This window comes from Fusarium redolens (assembly GCF_020744475.1).
Source record: "Fusarium redolens strain MPI-CAGE-AT-0023 chromosome Unknown BKA55scaffold_2, whole genome shotgun sequence".
Lineage (NCBI taxonomy): Eukaryota > Fungi > Ascomycota > Sordariomycetes > Hypocreales > Nectriaceae > Fusarium > Fusarium redolens.
The window spans coordinates 3,559,510-3,579,048 of NW_025763665.1; the positions used below are offsets into that span (position 1 = coordinate 3,559,510).

General features: G+C 48.6%; 10 protein-coding genes across 10 annotated transcripts; 6 read left to right on the forward strand and 4 right to left on the reverse strand.

Annotated features, from left to right (window-relative positions):
* Positions 1–33: 33 nt before the first annotated feature.
* BKA55DRAFT_685043 (clostridium P-47 protein-domain-containing protein) lies at positions 34–1,392 on the reverse strand (the record flags this gene model as incomplete). Its single annotated transcript, XM_046198736.1, has 1 exon — positions 34–1,392. The coding sequence occupies one exon, from the start codon at positions 1,390–1,392 to the stop codon at positions 34–36; it is 1,359 nt and encodes a 452-aa protein (XP_046055579.1).
* A 539-nt stretch (positions 1,393–1,931) lies between these two features.
* On the forward strand, positions 1,932–2,951 carry BKA55DRAFT_685044 (clostridium P-47 protein-domain-containing protein; the record flags this gene model as incomplete). The annotated part of the gene is made up of 1 exon (XM_046198737.1): positions 1,932–2,951. The coding sequence occupies one exon, from the start codon at positions 1,932–1,934 to the stop codon at positions 2,949–2,951; it is 1,020 nt and encodes a 339-aa protein (XP_046055580.1).
* A 105-nt stretch (positions 2,952–3,056) lies between these two features.
* Positions 3,057–3,737, forward strand: BKA55DRAFT_685045 (uncharacterized protein; the record flags this gene model as incomplete). The annotated part of the gene is made up of 1 exon (XM_046198738.1): positions 3,057–3,737. The coding sequence occupies one exon, from the start codon at positions 3,057–3,059 to the stop codon at positions 3,735–3,737; it is 681 nt and encodes a 226-aa protein (XP_046055581.1).
* A 114-nt stretch (positions 3,738–3,851) lies between these two features.
* On the reverse strand, positions 3,852–5,342 carry BKA55DRAFT_556543 (uncharacterized protein). Its single transcript, XM_046191710.1, has one exon. It carries the CDS (start codon positions 5,288–5,290, stop codon positions 4,073–4,075), a length of 1,218 nt encoding a protein of 405 aa, XP_046055582.1. The 5' UTR covers positions 5,291–5,342; the 3' UTR covers positions 3,852–4,072.
* Positions 5,343–6,208: 866 nt separating this feature from the next.
* Positions 6,209–7,808, forward strand: BKA55DRAFT_671566 (uncharacterized protein; the record flags this gene model as incomplete). The annotated part of the gene is made up of 2 exons (XM_046197970.1): positions 6,209–6,875; positions 6,975–7,808. Exons 1-2 carry the CDS (start codon positions 6,234–6,236, stop codon positions 7,806–7,808), a joined length of 1,476 nt encoding a protein of 491 aa, XP_046055583.1. The 5' UTR covers positions 6,209–6,233.
* Positions 7,809–8,070: 262 nt separating this feature from the next.
* Positions 8,071–9,464, forward strand: BKA55DRAFT_685048 (uncharacterized protein; the record flags this gene model as incomplete). Its single annotated transcript, XM_046198739.1, has 4 exons — positions 8,071–8,382; positions 8,434–8,788; positions 8,849–9,008; positions 9,080–9,464. 4 exons carry the CDS (start codon positions 8,071–8,073, stop codon positions 9,462–9,464), a joined length of 1,212 nt encoding a protein of 403 aa, XP_046055584.1.
* A 240-nt stretch (positions 9,465–9,704) lies between these two features.
* On the reverse strand, positions 9,705–11,899 carry BKA55DRAFT_534532 (glycoside hydrolase superfamily; the record flags this gene model as incomplete). Its single annotated transcript, XM_046189605.1, has 5 exons — positions 9,705–10,795; positions 10,848–11,037; positions 11,092–11,205; positions 11,255–11,719; positions 11,774–11,899. 5 exons carry the CDS (start codon positions 11,897–11,899, stop codon positions 9,705–9,707), a joined length of 1,986 nt encoding a protein of 661 aa, XP_046055585.1.
* Positions 11,900–12,459: 560 nt separating this feature from the next.
* Positions 12,460–14,405, reverse strand: BKA55DRAFT_733967 (general substrate transporter). Its single transcript, XM_046201243.1, has 2 exons — positions 12,916–14,405; positions 12,460–12,866 (listed from the first exon to the last, which is right to left on the reverse strand). The coding sequence occupies exons 1-2, from the start codon at positions 14,187–14,189 to the stop codon at positions 12,587–12,589; spliced, it is 1,554 nt and encodes a 517-aa protein (XP_046055586.1). The 5' UTR covers positions 14,190–14,405; the 3' UTR covers positions 12,460–12,586.
* Positions 14,406–16,721: 2,316 nt separating this feature from the next.
* Positions 16,722–17,914, forward strand: BKA55DRAFT_712412 (Alpha/Beta hydrolase protein; the record flags this gene model as incomplete). The annotated part of the gene is made up of 2 exons (XM_046200820.1): positions 16,722–17,854; positions 17,889–17,914. The coding sequence occupies exons 1-2, from the start codon at positions 16,990–16,992 to the stop codon at positions 17,912–17,914; spliced, it is 891 nt and encodes a 296-aa protein (XP_046055587.1). The 5' UTR covers positions 16,722–16,989.
* Positions 17,915–18,371: 457 nt separating this feature from the next.
* BKA55DRAFT_590090 (Alpha/Beta hydrolase protein) lies at positions 18,372–19,460 on the forward strand (the record flags this gene model as incomplete). The annotated part of the gene is made up of 2 exons (XM_046195039.1): positions 18,372–19,251; positions 19,300–19,460. 2 exons carry the CDS (start codon positions 18,372–18,374, stop codon positions 19,458–19,460), a joined length of 1,041 nt encoding a protein of 346 aa, XP_046055588.1.
* Between the last annotated feature and the right edge of the window lie 79 nt (positions 19,461–19,539).

Genomic DNA, 19,539 nt, shown 5'->3' on the forward strand with positions numbered 1-19,539 from the left:
ACACAGGCAATAGAAGAGTTGTCATGGAAGACTTTAGGTCTGCTTCTCATCTTGCCTTATAGTCCCCGCAAGGAAGAAACCACCTTGGTGAAGACCCGCTTGAGTTGTCGCAAATGGCCCTGTACTTGACCAGCGTACAGGCAACGTGAGGTTGGACACTAGTTTGTTGATCTCTGGCGCATCGTTCTTGTGATCAGATTCAAGTGAAGCCAGTGCCCATTGTGCGCTCCCAGATGCTACGCCGCTGAGTGCACCAAACGCAAGCAAGGCTGCGCCATCTGTCAAGACCGCAGCGATAACAATGGTGACAATACCCAGAGCCTGGAGTATATCCTGGATTATAGTGAAACTTTTAGACTGCTCAGTGTGATGGTTGTTGATAGATGGCTGTGTATTGGTGTAGGTGAGAGCCTGATGAGATGCGTCAAGACCAAAGGTCATCCAGCTTTGCGATTCGTTGAATGCCGTCACAGTCCCGAAGAATTCTTCAAGAACAATTGTCGAGGTTTTAGCGTGTGTCTTGATGACAGAATTCTGCACTGCGATCTGCAGATCTATCAGATAAGATTGATACACCTTTTTGGGATGGACAAACACTTTGCCCGCGGCCTCGAAGAAGCCTTGGAGCACCCCGGCAATCAACACTCCTACTCGAGACGGCCCCGCTGGTTCTTCTACAGGGATCTCAGGCAGTGCGACACGCTCGCCAGCATTCAGGGCCACCGTCAATTGACTTGTATCGACTTTCAGTGATTCAGCCTGGATGCCAAACTGCTGACGTGTCGCTGGCCCCAAAAAGTCCGTGATAAACATAGTTGGTGAAAGCATAAACGCTGCCTCGCATCCTGCAGGAATGAAAGAAGGATCAATCTGTGTGACTGACCCAGGTGTAGATTTTCCAGCAGTGTTGTATAATATGCCGAGATAGCTGTCTGCAAGCGAGCTTCCAGAGACATAGGTATACGCAACAACGGAAGGCTTACAAAATGCCCACTGGGTATCTGAGCCAACGCCAGGATCGAGCTCAACGCTAGCAAACACGTGGTTGAACTCTGAGAGGTTCCCATTGAGCCACGTAGTCAAAGCCTCGGTGATGAAAGCTTTATCAATCGCACTGGGTAACGGGTGACCATTGGCGTCCATGAGTGAAACAAGGGAGGTTGGTGGATTATTGGGATCAACAACGAGGTCATGACTCTTGTCCTTGCCATTAACAAACTTCAAAACGAGCTGTACCCTAGCCGCTAGGGGCCGGTAACTAAACTGCGCGATAGTTTGGCGATCTTTGGTGACGCTACCGCGGATGTGGGAGAGCGGAACATCGAACATGAGTATGTTCGCAGCGCCTCCAACAGTGATCTGCCAGGATCCAAATTCGGCCTGTACAGCCATCGTCTGCGTTGACAATTGCATCTTGGTAGGGGATCCACCTCCACGATGAATGGCGGCATTGATGAAAGGTACAGTGACCAAAGAAACAACATCCTATCCATTCATGTCCATGTTGTCTGCTGGTGGAATGAAAAGAAATGGACGTGAGAGTAGGGTTAAGAATGAGATCGTGAGCTGAACTGATTTGAAAGCAATGGAAGCCAGTGATTTCCGGACCTGTTCAGATGTCTCGAAAAGCGTGTTGGGGATCTGACCCTCCTTCAGTGCCTGTGTCAACACTATATAGTCTTGCAACTAATGTTAACAGGAAGTTGCTTTGTTGTATGAGGATATTGGCTGAGCCGGTCTAGACTGCTTATGAAAAGGGTTGGCCAACAGGCAGAACTGCCGAACGAACCGGCATGCATTATTCTGTCTTATCTTTCAGCTTTCCTGCAACTCCAAGACATTACATTGCAGTGCCCAGAGGATGATGCGAGGAATTGCAAACACCGCTGGGGCTTTACCCCAATCCAGGGCTCAACTAGGCAATGAGATGTATGTCTCACGAAAATGTTGGTTCTAGATCATCGCAGGTGGGAGTTGATCTTTTCAAGACCCCCGTCCACAAAAGGTCACCTGGGTTTCCTCGTCGTGAACAGTTGTCGCAGGGGGGCACTGGAAGCATGGTTAAGCGGATGCTTCCCGTCAAAACTGGAATCTTCAAAGGTATTATGAATACCTACGCTCTTGCTGGGAAGTATATTCTGATAGAACTCGCTCTGGAGTGGGTTCCGCAACCCAATCAGATCCAATTCTCCATTGACGACGATGTCTCGACGGTTGAAGCGGACCTGAACAACAACACTACAGTGACTAACGCTATTATTCGAGCCTTCGAAAACGGCAAAGTCACATTGTCTTCGTCAGCCACCATAGCACCTATCACCAAGGGGGTCACTTGGAAAATCACAGATCCATCGTCAGGCATGTCATTCTATGCCTACATCACCAACGTTGGCGGCGCGAACTCAATGATTTCCGTGTATCAATACGTCGTGCACCGTCTGATGGTTGCCACCAACCACCCCATCACCCCGGTGACAGTTATCTCTGCAGGTAACATTAGTGATAGGATCGATGGCCCGATCCTGAAGGAACTCATAGCAGAGAATATTGATCGAAACTTGAAGGAATTCAACTTCGTGTTCGCCACTGTCGATGTTGTGACCCAGCTCGTTGACACAGATGTCTGGGCATGGCTGCAGCCTACGAGCAACGGGTATGCTGTTGTCGAACCTCTTGAGAACCCGACCAACGACAACTGTACCTTTGCGATCCTGTCTATGGTGAACAACCGCCCAAACCCGAAAGCGACATTACAGGTGGATGTGAATGCTATTGCCAAGGACTGTGCTAGCAGTTTGCTCATATCTCCCTACATGTTTCTCAAATATATGCTGGCTCCAGGAGTTTCCGGCATTTTCCAAGGAAGCAGCAAAACCGACTTTACCATTGACGAGTCAAACTTATCGGTTACCAACAGCAGCAAACTTACATGGGCTAATGTTGAGCTGTAGAAAGGCAACACAGTCCAACTTTCTGTTGACGAGGGTCATTTTGCTACGACGATACAGAATGACCGTATAACTCTGTCATTCTCAAACCTCAACTATCCCATAACCATGCTGGGTTTGGAAGTTGGAAAGACCAACATTATATTCAACGGTCAGTTGAAGCTCAGTCTTCAGACGGGTACCAATGGCAACAAAACACTTTGGTTCGACGTTCCGGAGAACCAGGCAAACATCACCAATGTAAGCGCGGTCATGGACGACGCGTACTACACGGCGGAGATAATTATCGGCGCCATCACCATCGCCCTTTCAGTAATCTGGCTCGGCGGCGTCATCGGTAAGAGTATAGCGTCCAGAGCAGCAACCAGAACATTGAAGGAAGCTGGGGCAGTGGAAGCCACGGCCTCCGCTAGCGAGATCAGGCTTGCCTTCCAGGATATCCTTAAAAGCCCACCAGCCAAGCGAGCTTTCATTGGAGAGGCCGGCGCTGATGCTCTGGAGATGCTGAGCAAAGCTGTAATCAACGTCAAAAGAGCCAATATGTGGGCTTCGGTCGCGAAATGGAGTGGTACTTTGGCTGCACTTACTGGTCTTGCGGATGGAACGCTGATAACGCTTGGAGCTGTGCTTGAGCAGGCAGCCCAGCACAAATGGGAGACAACGCCAGCCTTTGGAGGTTTTGCCAATCGCACTATCGCTCCATACACGTTTGGCGGGTTGAAGACTTTCAAAGTCGAGACCGCTTCGCTTGCGGGGTCTCTGCAGATTGGTTTCAAAGCAGCGGCATAGATGATATGTGCTGATAGGACAAGATGCAATACAATAGTGTTGGTTTTGTTTTTAGACGTATTAGTATCTATTTAGTTTGAAAAATTTAACTTCAAGTCTACTTTCCTTTCAAATGCCAGAGGCAACAAGTGATGGTGGCGGGCGAATTCAAATCAAGAACTAGTGAGCTACAGCACACGCAGTAGCGACAAAGATCAACGTCCTTTACTCCACTCCCTTTGTATAATTTGAATTGTAGATTTAATTACATCGCGATATACCTTGTTCATGCCCTCTGAGTTTCCCGCACCCGTTGTCACTCTCTAAAGACAGCTTCCTTACGTTCCTCATCTCCATCAAGACGTCGGAAAGTCAACTTCGATAGGTGTAGCAGGCACCAGCGTAGCCAAAGACAAATGCGGCCAACTCAACCCGTTAAAGTTAAGGAAAACAGTCTGCGAGTACTGAATCTGCGTATAAGTCACAGGGATCGTCTTAGGACCCGTAACAGGTCCCGGAGGTGTGACAGAGAATGTCGGCAGCGGGGGAGGCGTCTTGCCCTGAACCTGCTTATAGCTTGGCTGCAGAAGAAGAGGCTTCCCAGGCGTGTAGTTCTGAACAGTAATCTCAGACTTGATCGTCTCGACCCAGAATGTAGAGTCCATCTGCACGGCGTTTGCGTTGGGGCCCTGGGAATTTGCTCCGACTAGGAAAGCGATGTTTGCTGTACCGCCGCCGGGGGTTGGAGCAGGCTGTGTGCTAACGGCGAAAGTGCTGGTTTGTGTGATGTTGAGCTGGCTATTTATGTCGAGAAGGATCTGGATTGGGTTGTCGAGAATAGCCTGGGTGATAGTTCCCTGCTGAATGAAGAGGCTAAGGTCTTGGGGCAGGCGTGCTGTGTTGTTAAGAGAGGCAGTCTGACTGGGCTTGATCTGGGCATCACCTTGGTTTCCAATGACGAAAGGGGTGATTGACCGTGGACCAATATCTGGCGCTCCCGAGGTCACGTTGGGGGGGTTACCCTGTGCATTGATGGTAGTTCCATGAGGAATAGAGCCAAGACGGACGAGCGTGTTTCCCTCCACGGGGTTATTCTTCGTCGGAGGAACGTTCAACCAGAAGCCAGTCTCAGTATGGATACCCGTCTTAGCGCCATCAGCTTTGCCAGTAGCTGTGTTGGTAACATCGTTGACAGTCTGGAGATATGTGACTCCATTGATGATAATGTCGTTCTGTTGCTCAAGACCACGATTGGGGACTCTTCCCAGAGGTTGAGAGAAGACAAGATCCTCTTGCGTCAGATTGAGCTCAAGGACTGAGACATTGGGAGGAGAAGGAGGGGCAGGGAGGACGGGATTGGTGAAAGTGGTCGTGGTGGGGGAGACAGAGTTTGGTCGGAAGATGGTGTTGAAGCCAGGTCCGGTCCAGGATCCGGTGAAGCTGTCCAAGATGCCCAGAGGAGGATCTGGCTCGTCTCTTGGAGGGGAGGGGGTAGGGTCGAAGTTGACTTCATCGTACTGGAAGCCTTTGGGGAGGTGAATACCAGCACGCGACGATTCCTTGGTAGGGGTCATTATGGTTGCTGTATAGCTTGTGGTGGTTTTTGAACGATTGGGTGTGTTTGGCTTTCTTGGTGAAGATAATAGAGTCGATTGAGTGGATTACTTACAGTTCTTATATTCACAGGCTGCAGTTAGACGTCAGTGCGCTTTGTTGGTCTATGAGTATCCAGATTAATATTAATACCTACCTAATATGCAATGAGTGCTCACATGCCTTCTGCAGCCGATCTATGGTACAACAGTACGAGATTGCCTTTGTGACTTACTGAATTCAGTAAAGCTCTTCATCCGTTGCCATATCACCCAGTGGCAATGTTCATATCACAAAGACACTTTCACTTCCAACGTGACGCGGCAGAAGCACGCTAACAGCTTTACATATCTCAACTCGAACGATCTACCAATATCTGCTCTCAGTGGCTGGCTGAAAACGTGCATCATTATTCCCCTCCCGTCCAGTGAGCATACCCGAATTGGAAAGCTGAACATCTATGGCTTACCAGCACACAACTTCCCCGCAAGGACTCCGAGACATCGCACAGCCACTCACGTATCAAGAATGAGGCGGAATTGACTTCTTGCACTTGTCACTGGCTACGGCCCGTCCCGGTGAGTCTAGACTGGTCGCATTTTGGTGCGCCTTACCATGTTGGTCTATCACATACCTGCAATGAAACGGGGACTCAGCCCGTGTTTGCTTTCAAATATTGGTGTTTTTATTGGCATGTGAGATGGGAGCTGAAAATAGTGGAATGTAAGTGTCCCGTGTGCGGTGCGTACATTCTGACTATTGAGCTGAGCGGTCTGCGTGAGCTGTGCGATATTTCACATGTTGAAGCGAGTCCCCTCACGAAGGTTCGGAGAACGGGTATAAAGAACACGCCTAATACCGCCTCTCTTCGCTTAACATTCTTCAGCACTTCATCACTTGTTCGCTTTTCTTCTACTATCATCAATGACTATCACCGTCAAAATGGAGCCATCTTTCCAAGGCAACCAATTCTTCCCCGGCACAGCTGCCTACAAGCGTGCCAACAACATCTACGCCACCTCCACCTACGGCGTAAGTCGCGACATGAACCCCTCCGAGATCCTTCAACCCGCAAGTATCGAGGACATTCAAGAGGTTGTCAAAGCCGCTGCCAAGATGGGCAAGCCCCTCGCCATCAGATCTGGTGGCCATCAATACAGCGGTGCATCTTCAACTGGCTCCCAGGGTATCCAGTTGGACTTGAAGCCTACCTTCCGACGCCCCAATGTTGATCTAAATATCTTGAGGGAAAATGGCAAGGTGTACCTTCGCTCGAGTGTCAGCTGGCAACTCACTGAGATCTTTGACTTTCTCAAGGATAATGGTGTTTTTATGCCGACTGGTCAGTGCTCTACCGTCTGTCTTGGTGGACACGTCCAGACCGGTGGTTATGGCATGCTTGCACGATCATTTGGTCTTCTTGGAGATTATGTCCGAGAGCTTGAGATCGTTAACTACAACGGTGATGTAGTCAAGGTCACAAAGGACACCCATCCAGACCTGTTTTACGGGTTTCTCGGAGGCAGTCCCGGCAACCTCGGCGTCCTGACGCACTTCAAGATTGAAGTCCAAGACGACAAGAATTATCAGGGTTCCAAGGGTCTATGAGTTGGCTTCGCCTACAAGGAGGAGACACTCAAGGCTCTCTTGGATATTCTCGTCCAGAAAGGAGAAGATGCCAAGCTCCCTCGGGGTTATGACTTTACTGTCAACATTGTCAGCAGACAAGCCAATCTGCTGGATCTTTTCCCTGGCTCTGAAGATGAGCTCAAGCAGAAGCTGCCAGACAATGTCCACGACGGGAAGGACAATATTGCTGATCTGCTTAAGTTCAAATATGCAATGATTGTCGTATACGCACAATGGGTCAATCTCAATGAGGAACTATATTCCCCCGATCTCTTCACCCAGATCAAGAATGTGCCTAATGAGTTCAAGATTGTCAAAGAAGCTCCCGAGGGTGCTCCAATGTCTGCTATCGCAGCCATGTGGTTGTTCGGAAGCCCACGCGAGTTTCCCTACCCCTACGACAAGCGCACCAACAGCACTACCTCAACCGAGCTCTCCAAGGCAGGCTGGCCATCTTGGTTCTCCGGCCGTATCAACGAGGTGATCAAAGACAAGCACAACGGTCTCTGGGTCTCATCCCAGCTTCAGGTCTACGGCGGCGAGCAATCCATGTTTCGCAGAAATGCAGGCAACGGTACAGCTTACTGCTTCCGAGATGCTACCTTTGGAGGAACCTGGGATGTGTTCTATCAGGGTACAAAGGAAGCAGCTGAGAAGTGGCAGGCAGTGAATGATGAGGGCAGAGCGAAGTACTTTAGCAAGGAGGATCGACGTGTTCTCTGGGGATCGTATGGTGATTGGAACATGAAGGATGTTTGGCAGTTCTACTACGATCCACAGACGTACAAGAAGATGCAGAAGATCAGGCAGACGTACGATCCCAAGGGGACTTTTACTGCGAACCCTTTCTGCGTGGAGGCTTTGAAGTAGGATAACATTTACAAAAGGCTTTAGCAATTTTCTGATAAGAACACTCATTGAGACACTTTTTCGTTTTAATTACTATTCAAGGTCCTCGGGAATGATTAACAAAAGGCCATGATTTTCATTATCGCAGCCAGATGTCATTGGCTTCAAAAAAGCAAAACCATCGCTCGGGCCAATTATCACCCGTCGTAATTTTGCGCCAATTTACTGAACCCCGCCTATCTTCACACTTGCTCAGCGCTCTTCTGGACATTCCAGCATCAACATGGCGCAAAACAATACTCGCCCGGAACCACCAGTAGTCGAAAGAGACGGCTTCTCGCTGACCAAAGGTAGCTTCTGCGCCAGCAATGGAAATGTCGAACAGGTCAGCGGCAGTCGATTGCACGAACTCTTTTGGCCAGAGTCTCTACGATTGAAAAGAGACCAGAAGAAAGCCAGTGAAGAAGCTCGAGAGCTATTTAAAAAGGCATTCTTTGCAGGACAGCTGAAACATTATGGGATCAGTTTTCATCCAAGGAATTCCAAAGTTGGAGAGTTGAAAGAGCTTTTGATAAATGCAGTTGCTCAAGGACATGTTAGTCTTGGTTTAATTCCTGCAGGGTTCTAGTGATCTAACGATTGCCAGTGTGATCATGTTCCGCAGTCAGTACTGTCTTTGAGACAGTCAATGGAACAAGTTCTGCAGCCTTTATATGAGAAGTGGGAGAAGGACGTCCATGAATGGGACACAAACGACAGGCGTAGAAGACTGGAGGAACTAAACAACTGCAAAACTCTCGGTGAGAAAGCGAGCTATAATTTAGATCTCTTTCTCGAACACTACTTCACCACAAATGGACAGCCTGATCAGCATAAAACACCAGAGCCATTGTCATTAGAAGGGTTTGATGACAAACTGCCTCTACACCTCAAGGCAGGAGAGATTCCTGGACTGTATACAAAGAGTGGAGGCTCTAAAGATAAGCGAACGCTTTGCATCGGTTAGAGTACAAATGCTGTGAGTGCACCGGCAGTGTCTATTAACACGCGCGCTCGTGAAGCAGAGAAGCGTGAAAGGGAGATGAAGTGGGCGAAAGCGATGGAAGCACACGAACAGTTCACATCAACTATCAAACCACCTCCACCAAGTCTAGGTCGCAAGGCAAGCCGCGCTTCGACCTTGAAAAATGTCAAGGGTCGTATATCATCAAGTGCGATTCTGTGACTGATGGCTGGGAGCATCTTAATTCTCACATACTAACCATGAACATCTTCCCTGGCAAAGGGAGTAGTTTGAGAGCCAATTATGATTTCAGGATCATTACTGGAGCTATGCTCTTGTATAATGACGAGGAGACCTTGGACGATCCCGTTGGCGACTCTGATGATGATTCAGGAACGGATGATAGTGCAGAGTCTGAAGATAAAAGAAGACACGAAGAGCGGCGGCAAGAGAAACTTGAAGAAAGACACGGAAAGAAAAACCAAATTCCGTCCTGCAAAGAAGAAAAGGATTCTGTCTTCGCTGTCCCGACGGGATTTTTATCGGTTGCGTGGCGAAGAAACTGGCGAAGGCGAGATTCTTTCCGACACAGAGGCTGGGGAGATCGATTTCCTGAACGACGACTGTACCAAGTTCTCTGGTTTGGCATGCGAACTCCCTTACGTAGGGAGTAGCATTTATCTCGATGGTTACAAGATTCCTAATGCACCCAAGGGATTCGTGAAGAATTGGAATGATTATTCTGGAGCGGCTTATGAGCGTGCGAGGATGGGACGGTTGCGATAAGGTACAGTTGGTCGTATTCTTAGAGGATAATGAGACTCATCGGTTTGAATCAGTTACTCATTAATTCACTAACATATTTAAACATTTTCTCATATCTTGACTCTAACAATGGAGAAAGCGCCCGCCATCTAGCCAGAGTAAGGCTTCCCCTTCTTAAGAGTCTCAAGAACCGCAACACTAAGGTTAGGAAGCTTAAAGTTGAAAGCACCCTTTCCATCAGCCTTAAGAACAGTCTTCTTAGTATCAACAACATTGTTACCCTTGTGAGGATCATTAAACGCAAAAGGGTCCTTCTCCTTGTTAGTCAAAAGCGTAAGCTCGGCTTGAGCACCAGGCTTGACACCCTTGAAGGACAGAGAAACAGGAACGTCAGCGCCCTTGGTGGTGTTGTACGCAGCACCCTTCCAGATAAGAGTACCCTTGTCCTCGTTCTTGCCAGCAACGTAGTAAAGAGGGTCGAAGTCGGCGGTGGCGGGGAGAGTATGGGTCATGGGGTGTCCGGCGAAGAGGGACCAGACGTACCAGCTGGTAGAGCGGGTAGTCATGGCGGAATCGGCGGCGAATTGGATCATGGTGATGGCCCACTGCCAGCGGTTCTCGTTCTTGAGGATAGGAGCGTAGAAAGTTCCGGGGATGCGATCGGCATTGCGCTCATAGCTGCAGAGAGCGACGGCCTCGCCGACACCAGAGATCCACCAGGGGTAAGGCATCAAATTACCACTCCAGCCAGTTCCACCGTTGGGGTGAGTAGAAGCGACCTCACCAATGATATGACCATACTTGTTGTTATCAAACAGGTCAAACTCTTCAACAAGAGCATCAGGCTCACGGTAAGGATGATAATCACCGATTCCAGGAGCAGGAATGTCGAAACCAGCATCCTCCTTATTGCCGACGGGGTCGATAGAAGCACCAGAGGAGATAACGGTGAGATCAGGATGAGCCTTCTTAATAGCATCAAGGAACATGGGGAAACGGTACTCCTTGTAAGAGTTCCAGCCGGTGGGATAACCAGCGAGCCAATCCTCGTTTCCGATCTCAACGTAGGAGAGTCTGAAAGGCTTGGGGTGACCAAGCTCAGCACGCTTCTTGCCCCACTTGGAAGTGACGGGACCTCGAATAAATTCGATCTCGTCGAGGGCGTCGTCGATGAGAGGCTGAAGTTGGTCCTTGGGGGTGACGGAGCCATCCAGAGAAAGACCAGCGTAGACACCGACAACTGTAGATCGTTAGCAGCAGCTCAATCAATAGTAAGTGTGTATGGAACCTACTGATTTCAAGGTTCATATCCTCAGCCCACTGAAGGTACTCCAAGATTCCGAGACCGTGGGTCTGCTGATAGCTCCAGACACCCTCGAAGCCAGGACGGTTGCGGAGAGGTCCAAGGGTATCCTTCCAGTCCCACCAGGTCTTGTTGGTGTTACCCTCGAGCATGTTGCCACCAGGGAAGCGCAGCAGGCTCTTTTCGAAATGTCAGCGATAACTCAACTGTGGACATGAGCTGGTGAAGCTTACTGGGTGGAGACCTTCGAGAGCCTCAGCAATGTCAACTCGAAGACCGTTCTTGCGGCCCTTGTAGGTAGGAGGGAACAAGCTGATGAGGTTGAAGTCAAGAGCTCCATCAGCGCCCTAATAAATGTCAGCATAAGTCACGTCTCGCTTTTGATAGTATTCTCACCTTGGGGTCATAGGTAATAGCAAAAGTGTTGTTGCTGTTAGGAGCATCCTTCTTAGGCGTAAGCACAAACTCATGCTCAACCCACTCCTTCTTGTTAGCCTTTGACTTGACCTTGACGCTGCCAAAGACATCATCAGTGAGGTTGGATCGCAGAGAAGCAGTAAAATGGCCCCTGTAAGCACCCTTGACCCAGAAAGAGCCAGTGTACTTCTGCTTCTTGACATCCATTCCCCAGTAACCCTCGTTGAGGAAACCAATCTCCTTTGACTTGCTCTTTCCAGGCTTGACGTTCATAGAAACGGGGAGAGCGTCGGAAAGAGGGTCATCGAGACGGTTGAGGGAGAGCTTAGCATCGTTGATGGATCTCCAGCCAGACAAAGAAACAGGGTATTTCTTGCTGTACTGGAAAGCTCGGTTGCGGATGAGTTCAGCGTAGATACCGCCATCACCAGAATTGTTAATATCCTAATTAACCAAGGTTAGTACCCCAATCATCATCAATTGTGAAATGAGACCAACCTCGTGAAGGAAGCCATATTGGTGACCGCTAGTAGCGTTTCCGCCCTTGCTGTCCACCTTGATGTTGACAGACTCAACAGCCACGAAGCAAGCCGCAGCCGCAAGGATTGAACTGAAGCGAACCATGATGTCAAGTGTCGACCTTGCCTTGCAGATGGGTGAGATTCAGAAACTGCGACGCTGCTACGGTCTTATATAGGTATCCTTCGATTCAGGCACAAACCTGCACAATTCAACCGGCATAACCAACCCCATTCCGTTCCTGCAGGAGACAAGCGGTCCAATAATCAGCAAGATAAGCTTCTCCGCACTTTGACGATCGTATCATGGTCACTGCCGAGAAAGTCATTGACACCTTCAACTTTACCCGAACGCGGGGGGACGATCGTAAAAAAACGGTTAAATTCTGGGGGATCATGACGTTTAAGAAAATCTGTCGATCATGGCTTGTTTTCGAGTTGGGGAAAAAGCTCCAATTGAACAGGGGGTTGAGGGGAAGTGGGAAATGATTCGTGCGCATGGTAGAGCTCGTGTGGACCTGAGTCGTATTTTGTCGTGATCTTCATGATTACTCGGTGTAGCTCACCAAAACAAGCTTAGTTTTTCCGATTGACAATTTCTTCCAATTCATCCACGAATTAACGCGATATTTTACAAGGGGCCAAGGGATGTTCACATGAGAGACCGGATAAATGTCACTTGGCTAGTGATTAACAAATCTTTACAGAACAAATCCATATCATGTCATGTCATAATCATACTAGCATTCTGCTTCTATCGCTATTTCGTAAACAATTGCTTCATTTTCCCCAATTACTCTTCTCCTTGCTCCAAGTGATCAGCCTTCTCCTTGCTTGCGAGGAATTGCTGAGGAGTGTTGCGAGGTCGCGTCTTTGCAAACTTGACTGTCGAGAACACAGATGGCGATTCCTTGAAGATGAGCTCGATCTCTTCGAGGTTGCGACCCATGGTTTCAGGGAAGAACAAGAAGACCGAGATGGGAACGCATGCGGCGATGACAGCATACACGATGTAGTATTGCCAGCCAATACTCTCGAGAGCGACGGGGGTGACCATGACGACGATGAAGTTCCTACTGATGTTAATATTGGTGGCATTAGGAATGAGGTGGGAAAACATACCAAAGCCAGTGGTTACCGGTCGAGATGGAAGACATGGCCATTCGAAGGCGAATGGGAGCAACCTCGGTACAGTACAAGAAGTTGGCGCCGAGGAAACCGATGGGAACAAAAGTGTTGTAAAGGTAAATGAAGCAACCAGCAGCAATCATGGCAGGCTTGTTCTCGCTGCCGAAAGACGTGGTGATGGCGAGAGCAATCATGCAGGCTGACATGCCAACACCACTGATCATGAAAACGGCTCGGCGACCGAAACGATCGATGGTGAAGAAGGCGAGGAAAGAAGCGAGGAACTTCCAAGTGAGAGCTCCTCCGGTGAGAACCTTGGCTGTCTCGGCGCTCATACCAAGGTTCTTCTGGAAGAGAACGTTGGCGTAGACGCTGACGAGGTTGGAACCACTCATCTGCTGGTAGAACTGGAGGAGGATGCAGAGGATGAAGCGGTACAGGAGCTTATCCTCACCCATCTTGAGCATATCGCCAAGACGAGCAGCGTTATCGGAGGTCTCTTCGAGGGAGTGCTCAATGCCAGCAACTTCAGCGAGAACCTCTGTCGAATCGATGGGAAGACCTCGAAGGGCAGCGACGGCGTGACGAGCCTCCTCAGATCGATTCTTGAGGACGAGCCATCGAGGGCTCTCGGGGAAGAAATAAATGCTAGCCATGAGGATGAGAGAAAAGGCAATGGCGATCGCGATCGGGGGTCTCCAGGTAACAGGTCCATGGTGAAACTCGAAGAAACCAAGGTTGATCCATGACTCGAGGACGTAACCAAGACAGATGAAAAGACCAGTCAACACAACCTGACGACCACGGTTCACGGCCGCCGACGTCTCACTCTGCCAGACAGGGACAATAGAACTGAGCTGCCCAATTCCAAGACCAATGATGACTCGTCCAACAATGAACTGCGCAAGCCCAAAAGACGAAGCCTCAAGGATCTCTCCAATCAAGGAGCAAATAGCAGCAACAAAGATGACATTTCTTCGTCCAAACTTATCACCCGTATACGAGCAACTCAACGAGCCAATCAGCGCACCAATAACAAACGTCGCAACCACAAAGCCCTGAAGAGTAGATTTCGAACTCTTATCAGCACCGGTAGAGTTAACGGTGTCGATTTCGGGGAAAGTCTTGACCCAATCTTCCTCTGATAGGAGACCGCCAATACCAGCTTGGTTGTAACCGAAGAGGACGAAGGAGGGAGCGACGATGGCGGCGATTTGAAGAATGGCGAGGGACTTGCCGCTCACGCCCATGTATGTTGGCACGCTCATCTTGTCTAAAGTTGGAGACAAGTTGGAGAAAAGGCCTGGGTTGGAGATTGGGATTGGAGTAATGAGACAGGTTCGTCTCTAGGTTTTATACTAATCTCATCAGCGGGACTAGAGACTCCAGATTTCTGCGGAGCCCCATGGAGAAGCAGGAGACAAGAAACCCCTCGTATGTGGGGATAAGATTTAGTTGATCCAAGCTTCAATTGTAACAGTGAGAAAAAAAAACCATGAGATTATTTTCTTACCCACGACATCTCTCTCACGGGAGGTTTGGGGTTATCGGATAATACGGCACGGTCTCTTTTCGGAGGTGCCATGTCGATTGTGGATATCGGGTCTCGCGATATGGGTCCCCTCGCTCCGCAGTCGTCATAGTCGCGAGTCAGAAAATGCAAAATCTCTCAGTGATAACGTCTCGGAGTAACTGTAATAGGAATTCCTTATCGCCAAGCTTGAGGCTCTTGGGGGGAATGCATGCACGGCATTGGATGACAGCGGGTCCGGTAGAGGCTTGCTACCCCTGGTCACGAACGGCAAAAACGGCACTTCAAGAAGCTAGTATCATCGCTGCCTACACTGTTTATTGAGGTGTTTACGGGAAATTGCGGAGTCTGGTGGTATCATTTCATTGCCTAGACCTTTTTCATCGCTACTGTTAAAGTAGTTAAGCTTCAAATAGTCTTCGGAGTACAGATGTGAAAGATGCAGGCCGGAAAGCTTACTCGCGACGTTCCCGGACTTGGGCGATTCGAATCATTCTAGAAAATTTCTAGGGGAGAAGCACTGTCGATCTCTGTTCCGTGGCGCTCTCGGCCGATCCGTTGTCCGGTATTTGAGAGCTTATGTAAGACCAACGAATGACGTCTTTTGATCATGGAATTGAATCAGTAAACCATCTGATTCAGCACGTTACTATTGTTGGTGTAATAGAGAATATGTAATATTGACGAGAGAGATATCGGGGAACTTGATATCTCTGGCCAATAAAGAACAACCCATTTATAAAATTGTGGAAAGACCCTTTGTTCATCTTACCTCCACGGGGAATCTCAAACTAAATCCTCCGTTATGGGTATTCCAATCTACCCCATAGTATAATCACTTGCTCAACAAAAAATCTCTTAATGCTTCACTGATCCACTGCGGTGAGATGGCTCCAGTTTAGACGGCTCGGGTATAACTTGGAAATCTGGAGCCTCATAACAGCCCCCCACGGTCCACTTGGATGCTCAACGTTACATATGCTGAATAAAAACAACGGGCAATCGCCTCATTACTTTATAAGAACGGCGCCTGCCAGGGAAATAGGTCCGGTTTTGCTTATGAGATGTGATGAGCTTGGACCTTTGAATGTGACCGCAAGATTCGTGTATCATATATCGCTTCAAAACGGGCAACAACCCACATCACGAAGGCGATGGCTGGGAACAGATGTGGTGTTTTGTGCGACCGAGAATATCGCCTATACATATCCGAGTCGCTGCACTGATAACAGCGTCGACTTTGCATGAATTGAGGATGTTCTTCGGTGACATTTACGGATGCGAACAGTACGATGAAAATGGAGTTCGGACATTAACGTGATATCTCCGCGAGTTAATGAATTGGCCCGAGAATATTGGAGAGTGATGTGAATTAAAGTCGGAGACGTGGAAAAAGTCAAACTGAGGCTGTCGTGATAATCAATGATGTTTTGCAATATTGCTGAACCAACTTGTAAATATCTTCTAAATGCGGGGACCGAAGGAGCATGAGAGATCTGAGTTTATGGTTGCGAATAAGCATAGATCATCTTGATTAAACCCCAGATAGACCCCTCAAAGCATCTCAAAGTCCCAAGACAAGACAAGACTGATTGAGATGAGCTGGAACATGCCATCTGCTAGCATCTCCTACCCTGAAGCATATCCCAGCCAGCAAAAAGTCGTGCCTTATCGTTATCGATTGCTTATCAATATAGTGGCTGCGATGTGGCGCTTACTTGTGTGCCAAGCCACAATGGAACTAACCGATTGCTTGCCTGGCCAGATCATGTCAACACGCCACTAAAAAAACCGTAACAAAGGTATCTGAAGTCGACGATGATCGGCGTATTTATATTAAAGAGAGGGCGAATAGCAAGAGGAAAGTGGGAATTATAAGAGAGGTTTGAAAGACTCGAAAGATTGACGGTGCAGAGTAACCGGCATCCGCGGACCTTTGCAGCAATGGCCGGTTCCGTCTGGGGCATTACGAAGTACATAGATAAATTCCTATGGCACAGGTACTCATCAGTATATGATACAGCAGCACCGAACCAGAGTAATTTTGATTGATTTCGATCGCGGTCAATAAGATGAAGCAGCAGAAAGGCCTATAATCTATATGCACTGTTCGCCGCAATGATACGATGTTAGCGAGACAACAATTTAAGGCTCGACATGCTCAGTAGCTGGTACAAGGAAAAGAAGTTAACGATGCCCCGCGGGTAGCGAAGCTCGGGTCCCCGCGGGCTTCCCCAGTTCCCCAGAACGAGCAGAACGGCCTCAATCTCTTCCAATTGGAATAGTCAATCCCATAAACCACTGGAATTTCTGGCTCTCGTTTCATCACTTTGTATCTTGGGGCATGATACCGCGGCATATTGTTAAAGTTTGCGGGGTAGCATTGTAGCGTACCCGAGCTTTGCCCATCGTATGCCAGCGCTGAAGATCATTCAACCTCTTTCAATTAATTATATAAACTCGGATCCTCGGTACTGTACAGGAAGCTCGATCGTTCTTCTTTCCCCGAATTCTTCACTTCAAAAACACTTGTCAAGATGCCTTCCATATCAGCCTCAGCAGTCTCACTTATCATAAAATACTTCCACCAGGAAAAGTCCATCCTGGACAACGAAGAGAAAGTGCATCAACTCATTCAAAGCAAACACCTTCGACCCCAAGATCATCGTCCCCCAAAGAATCTCGGCTCAAACATCACCATTACTCGCGTCGATGTACATGAATGGCCTTTATATAAAATATCCACAAAGAATTCTCAGAATAAGAATCAACAGCGCAAAGCTCTTCTTTACCTCCACGGCGGTTCTTTCTTTGAGGAAATATTCGCTCAACATTGGCAACTCGCTGCTGAGATCGCTCGCGAAACGGATCTCGATGTGTTGATACCGATTTATCCACTTCTTCCAAGGCCAGTGGCTACAGCGCAAAAGCTCATGGATGGGTTTGTTGACATTTGCCGATTATCGAAGCAACCCGTTGTGAGCATAGCGGGTGATTCGGCAGGCGGTACGCTCGCTCTATCAACAACTCTTCACCTACGAGACACACAACCCGAACTATTCGCAAAACTGCGCTCATTGATTCTGATATCGCCTCTTCTCGACTGTGCAGTCGATCATCCTGAGGCACTACGTCTAGCCGAGATTGATTTCTGGCTCGGTTTAACTAGTCTACGCATCGCAGGAAAGATGTTTGCAGCAGATTTACCGATCAAACATCCCCTCGTTAGTCCACTGTACGGAAATATAGATAATATTCCGCCGGTGCTTATGTTTGGTGGTCCGAAAGATTCGCTCTGTGCTGATGCTAGACGGTTGAAGTCCAAGTTGCTAGGGAAAGGCGTGGATGAGGCTCCGGCGGGGAGTGTAGAGACGGATCGGCTTGTGTATGTTGAGAAGGAGGGTATGCTCCATGTTTGGCCTTTGCTCCCGCATAGTGAAGGCGCTGAGGGGCGAAGGATGATTGCTTCTTTTATTAACAAGCATTTCGAGCGATAGATATCTACTGAAGGTTGGTAAAGATCTTCAAATGCCAAGCTTCCCAACCGACTTCACAAATCACATCCGAAAGGTCCTTTTGGCAGCAGCCCCATAAGCCTCAAGGTTTGTCAGCCGTCGTTCGTAAGCATCTAATGTCTGAACCAATCAGATCTTACCGAAAATTCCGAACCCACCAATTTTTAAGCATCTCAATCTCGTTCACCAATCCTACAGGATCGTCAGCGAATAGTTGTAGTGGTCAAGACCCACCTCCCCAAAGGAGCACCCGGAGCTTGAAAACCATAGGGCTGGGGTTATGTCATCGCCTGCAATGTTATCATGCAGTGAGATGATATATTGGCTTCGGTATAAAGAGGCGATGATGAGACTCATACTTGCTTCATAACTTGTTCTATCCGTTACTGATTTACACTTCCAAGATGCGCTTCTTTCAACTTGCCCTCGCCTCATTGGCTTCCGTCGTGGCAGCTACTTCATCCTTTGACACTTGGGCTCACGGACGAGTGGCCCTGCAAGACGTTAGCATTCACTTCCGCTACGCAGGATCAGGACCCCCTCTTCTCCTAGTACACGGAAATCCCCAGCACAGTCTTACGTGGCAATTCATCGGCCCTATTCTTGCTCAGAACTACACTGTTATTGCACCTGATAACCGAGGCGCTGGTGACTCAAGCATTCCTCCCGATGGGAACTACACTGCCGCTGCATCTGCAGATGACCTCAAAGGCGTGCTGGACTTCCTGAATATCACTTCTGCGTATGTGTTTGCGCATGATAAAGGTGTCGGAGTGGCAACTGCACTAGCCATCAAGTATCCAGATCTTGTCAAGAGACTTGCTCTGGCTGAGTATGTTCTTCCCGGCTTCACCTACGAACAATCCTCAAACCCAGCGCCATTCTGGGATCTGTATCAGAACTGGCAGTTGGCTTTCTTCCAAGTCCCCGATTTGGCCGAGTTTCTCATGTCAGGCAAAGAAAAGCAATTCTTGCAGTGGTATTTCTACCATGGGAGTTACTCCGGCGTTGAGAGCTTTAGCGAAGAAACAGTCAACAGATACACGAGCAGTATCTCGAAGCCAGGGTTTTTGAGAGCTATGCTTGGTCCGTTCTCAAGTTCGACTGTTTATCAGGATGGGAACTTCTTTAAGGCTGCGCTGAACGATAGTCGTTTGAGCGTGCCACTGCTTGGAATGGGTGGTGAGGCAAGCCTAGGATTGAAGTCAGTTCTGCAACAAACGTTTGAGCCAGTTTCATCTGATCTTGAAATTGATGTCATTCCAAAGGCTGGACACTGGGTTGGTGAGTTTTCCGAGACCTTGATGAAGTATCTAGCTAATTGTTGAGTAGCGGATGAGAACCCTAGATGGACTGCGAAAAGAGTCGCCAGGTTTTTTGGTGAAGATGACGATAGCCTGTCACAGGTTGACTTGGGTTACTTGGATGATTTGGTTACACTGGATGTCGGGTTTTACGGTACCAGGAGGAACTTTGCGCTGGGTACTCAGTAAGCGATCTGGAGGCTTTTGACATAGCCATTGGAAAGACTGGAGCATGTATGGTTTGGATTATGTATGGGAGAATAAATGG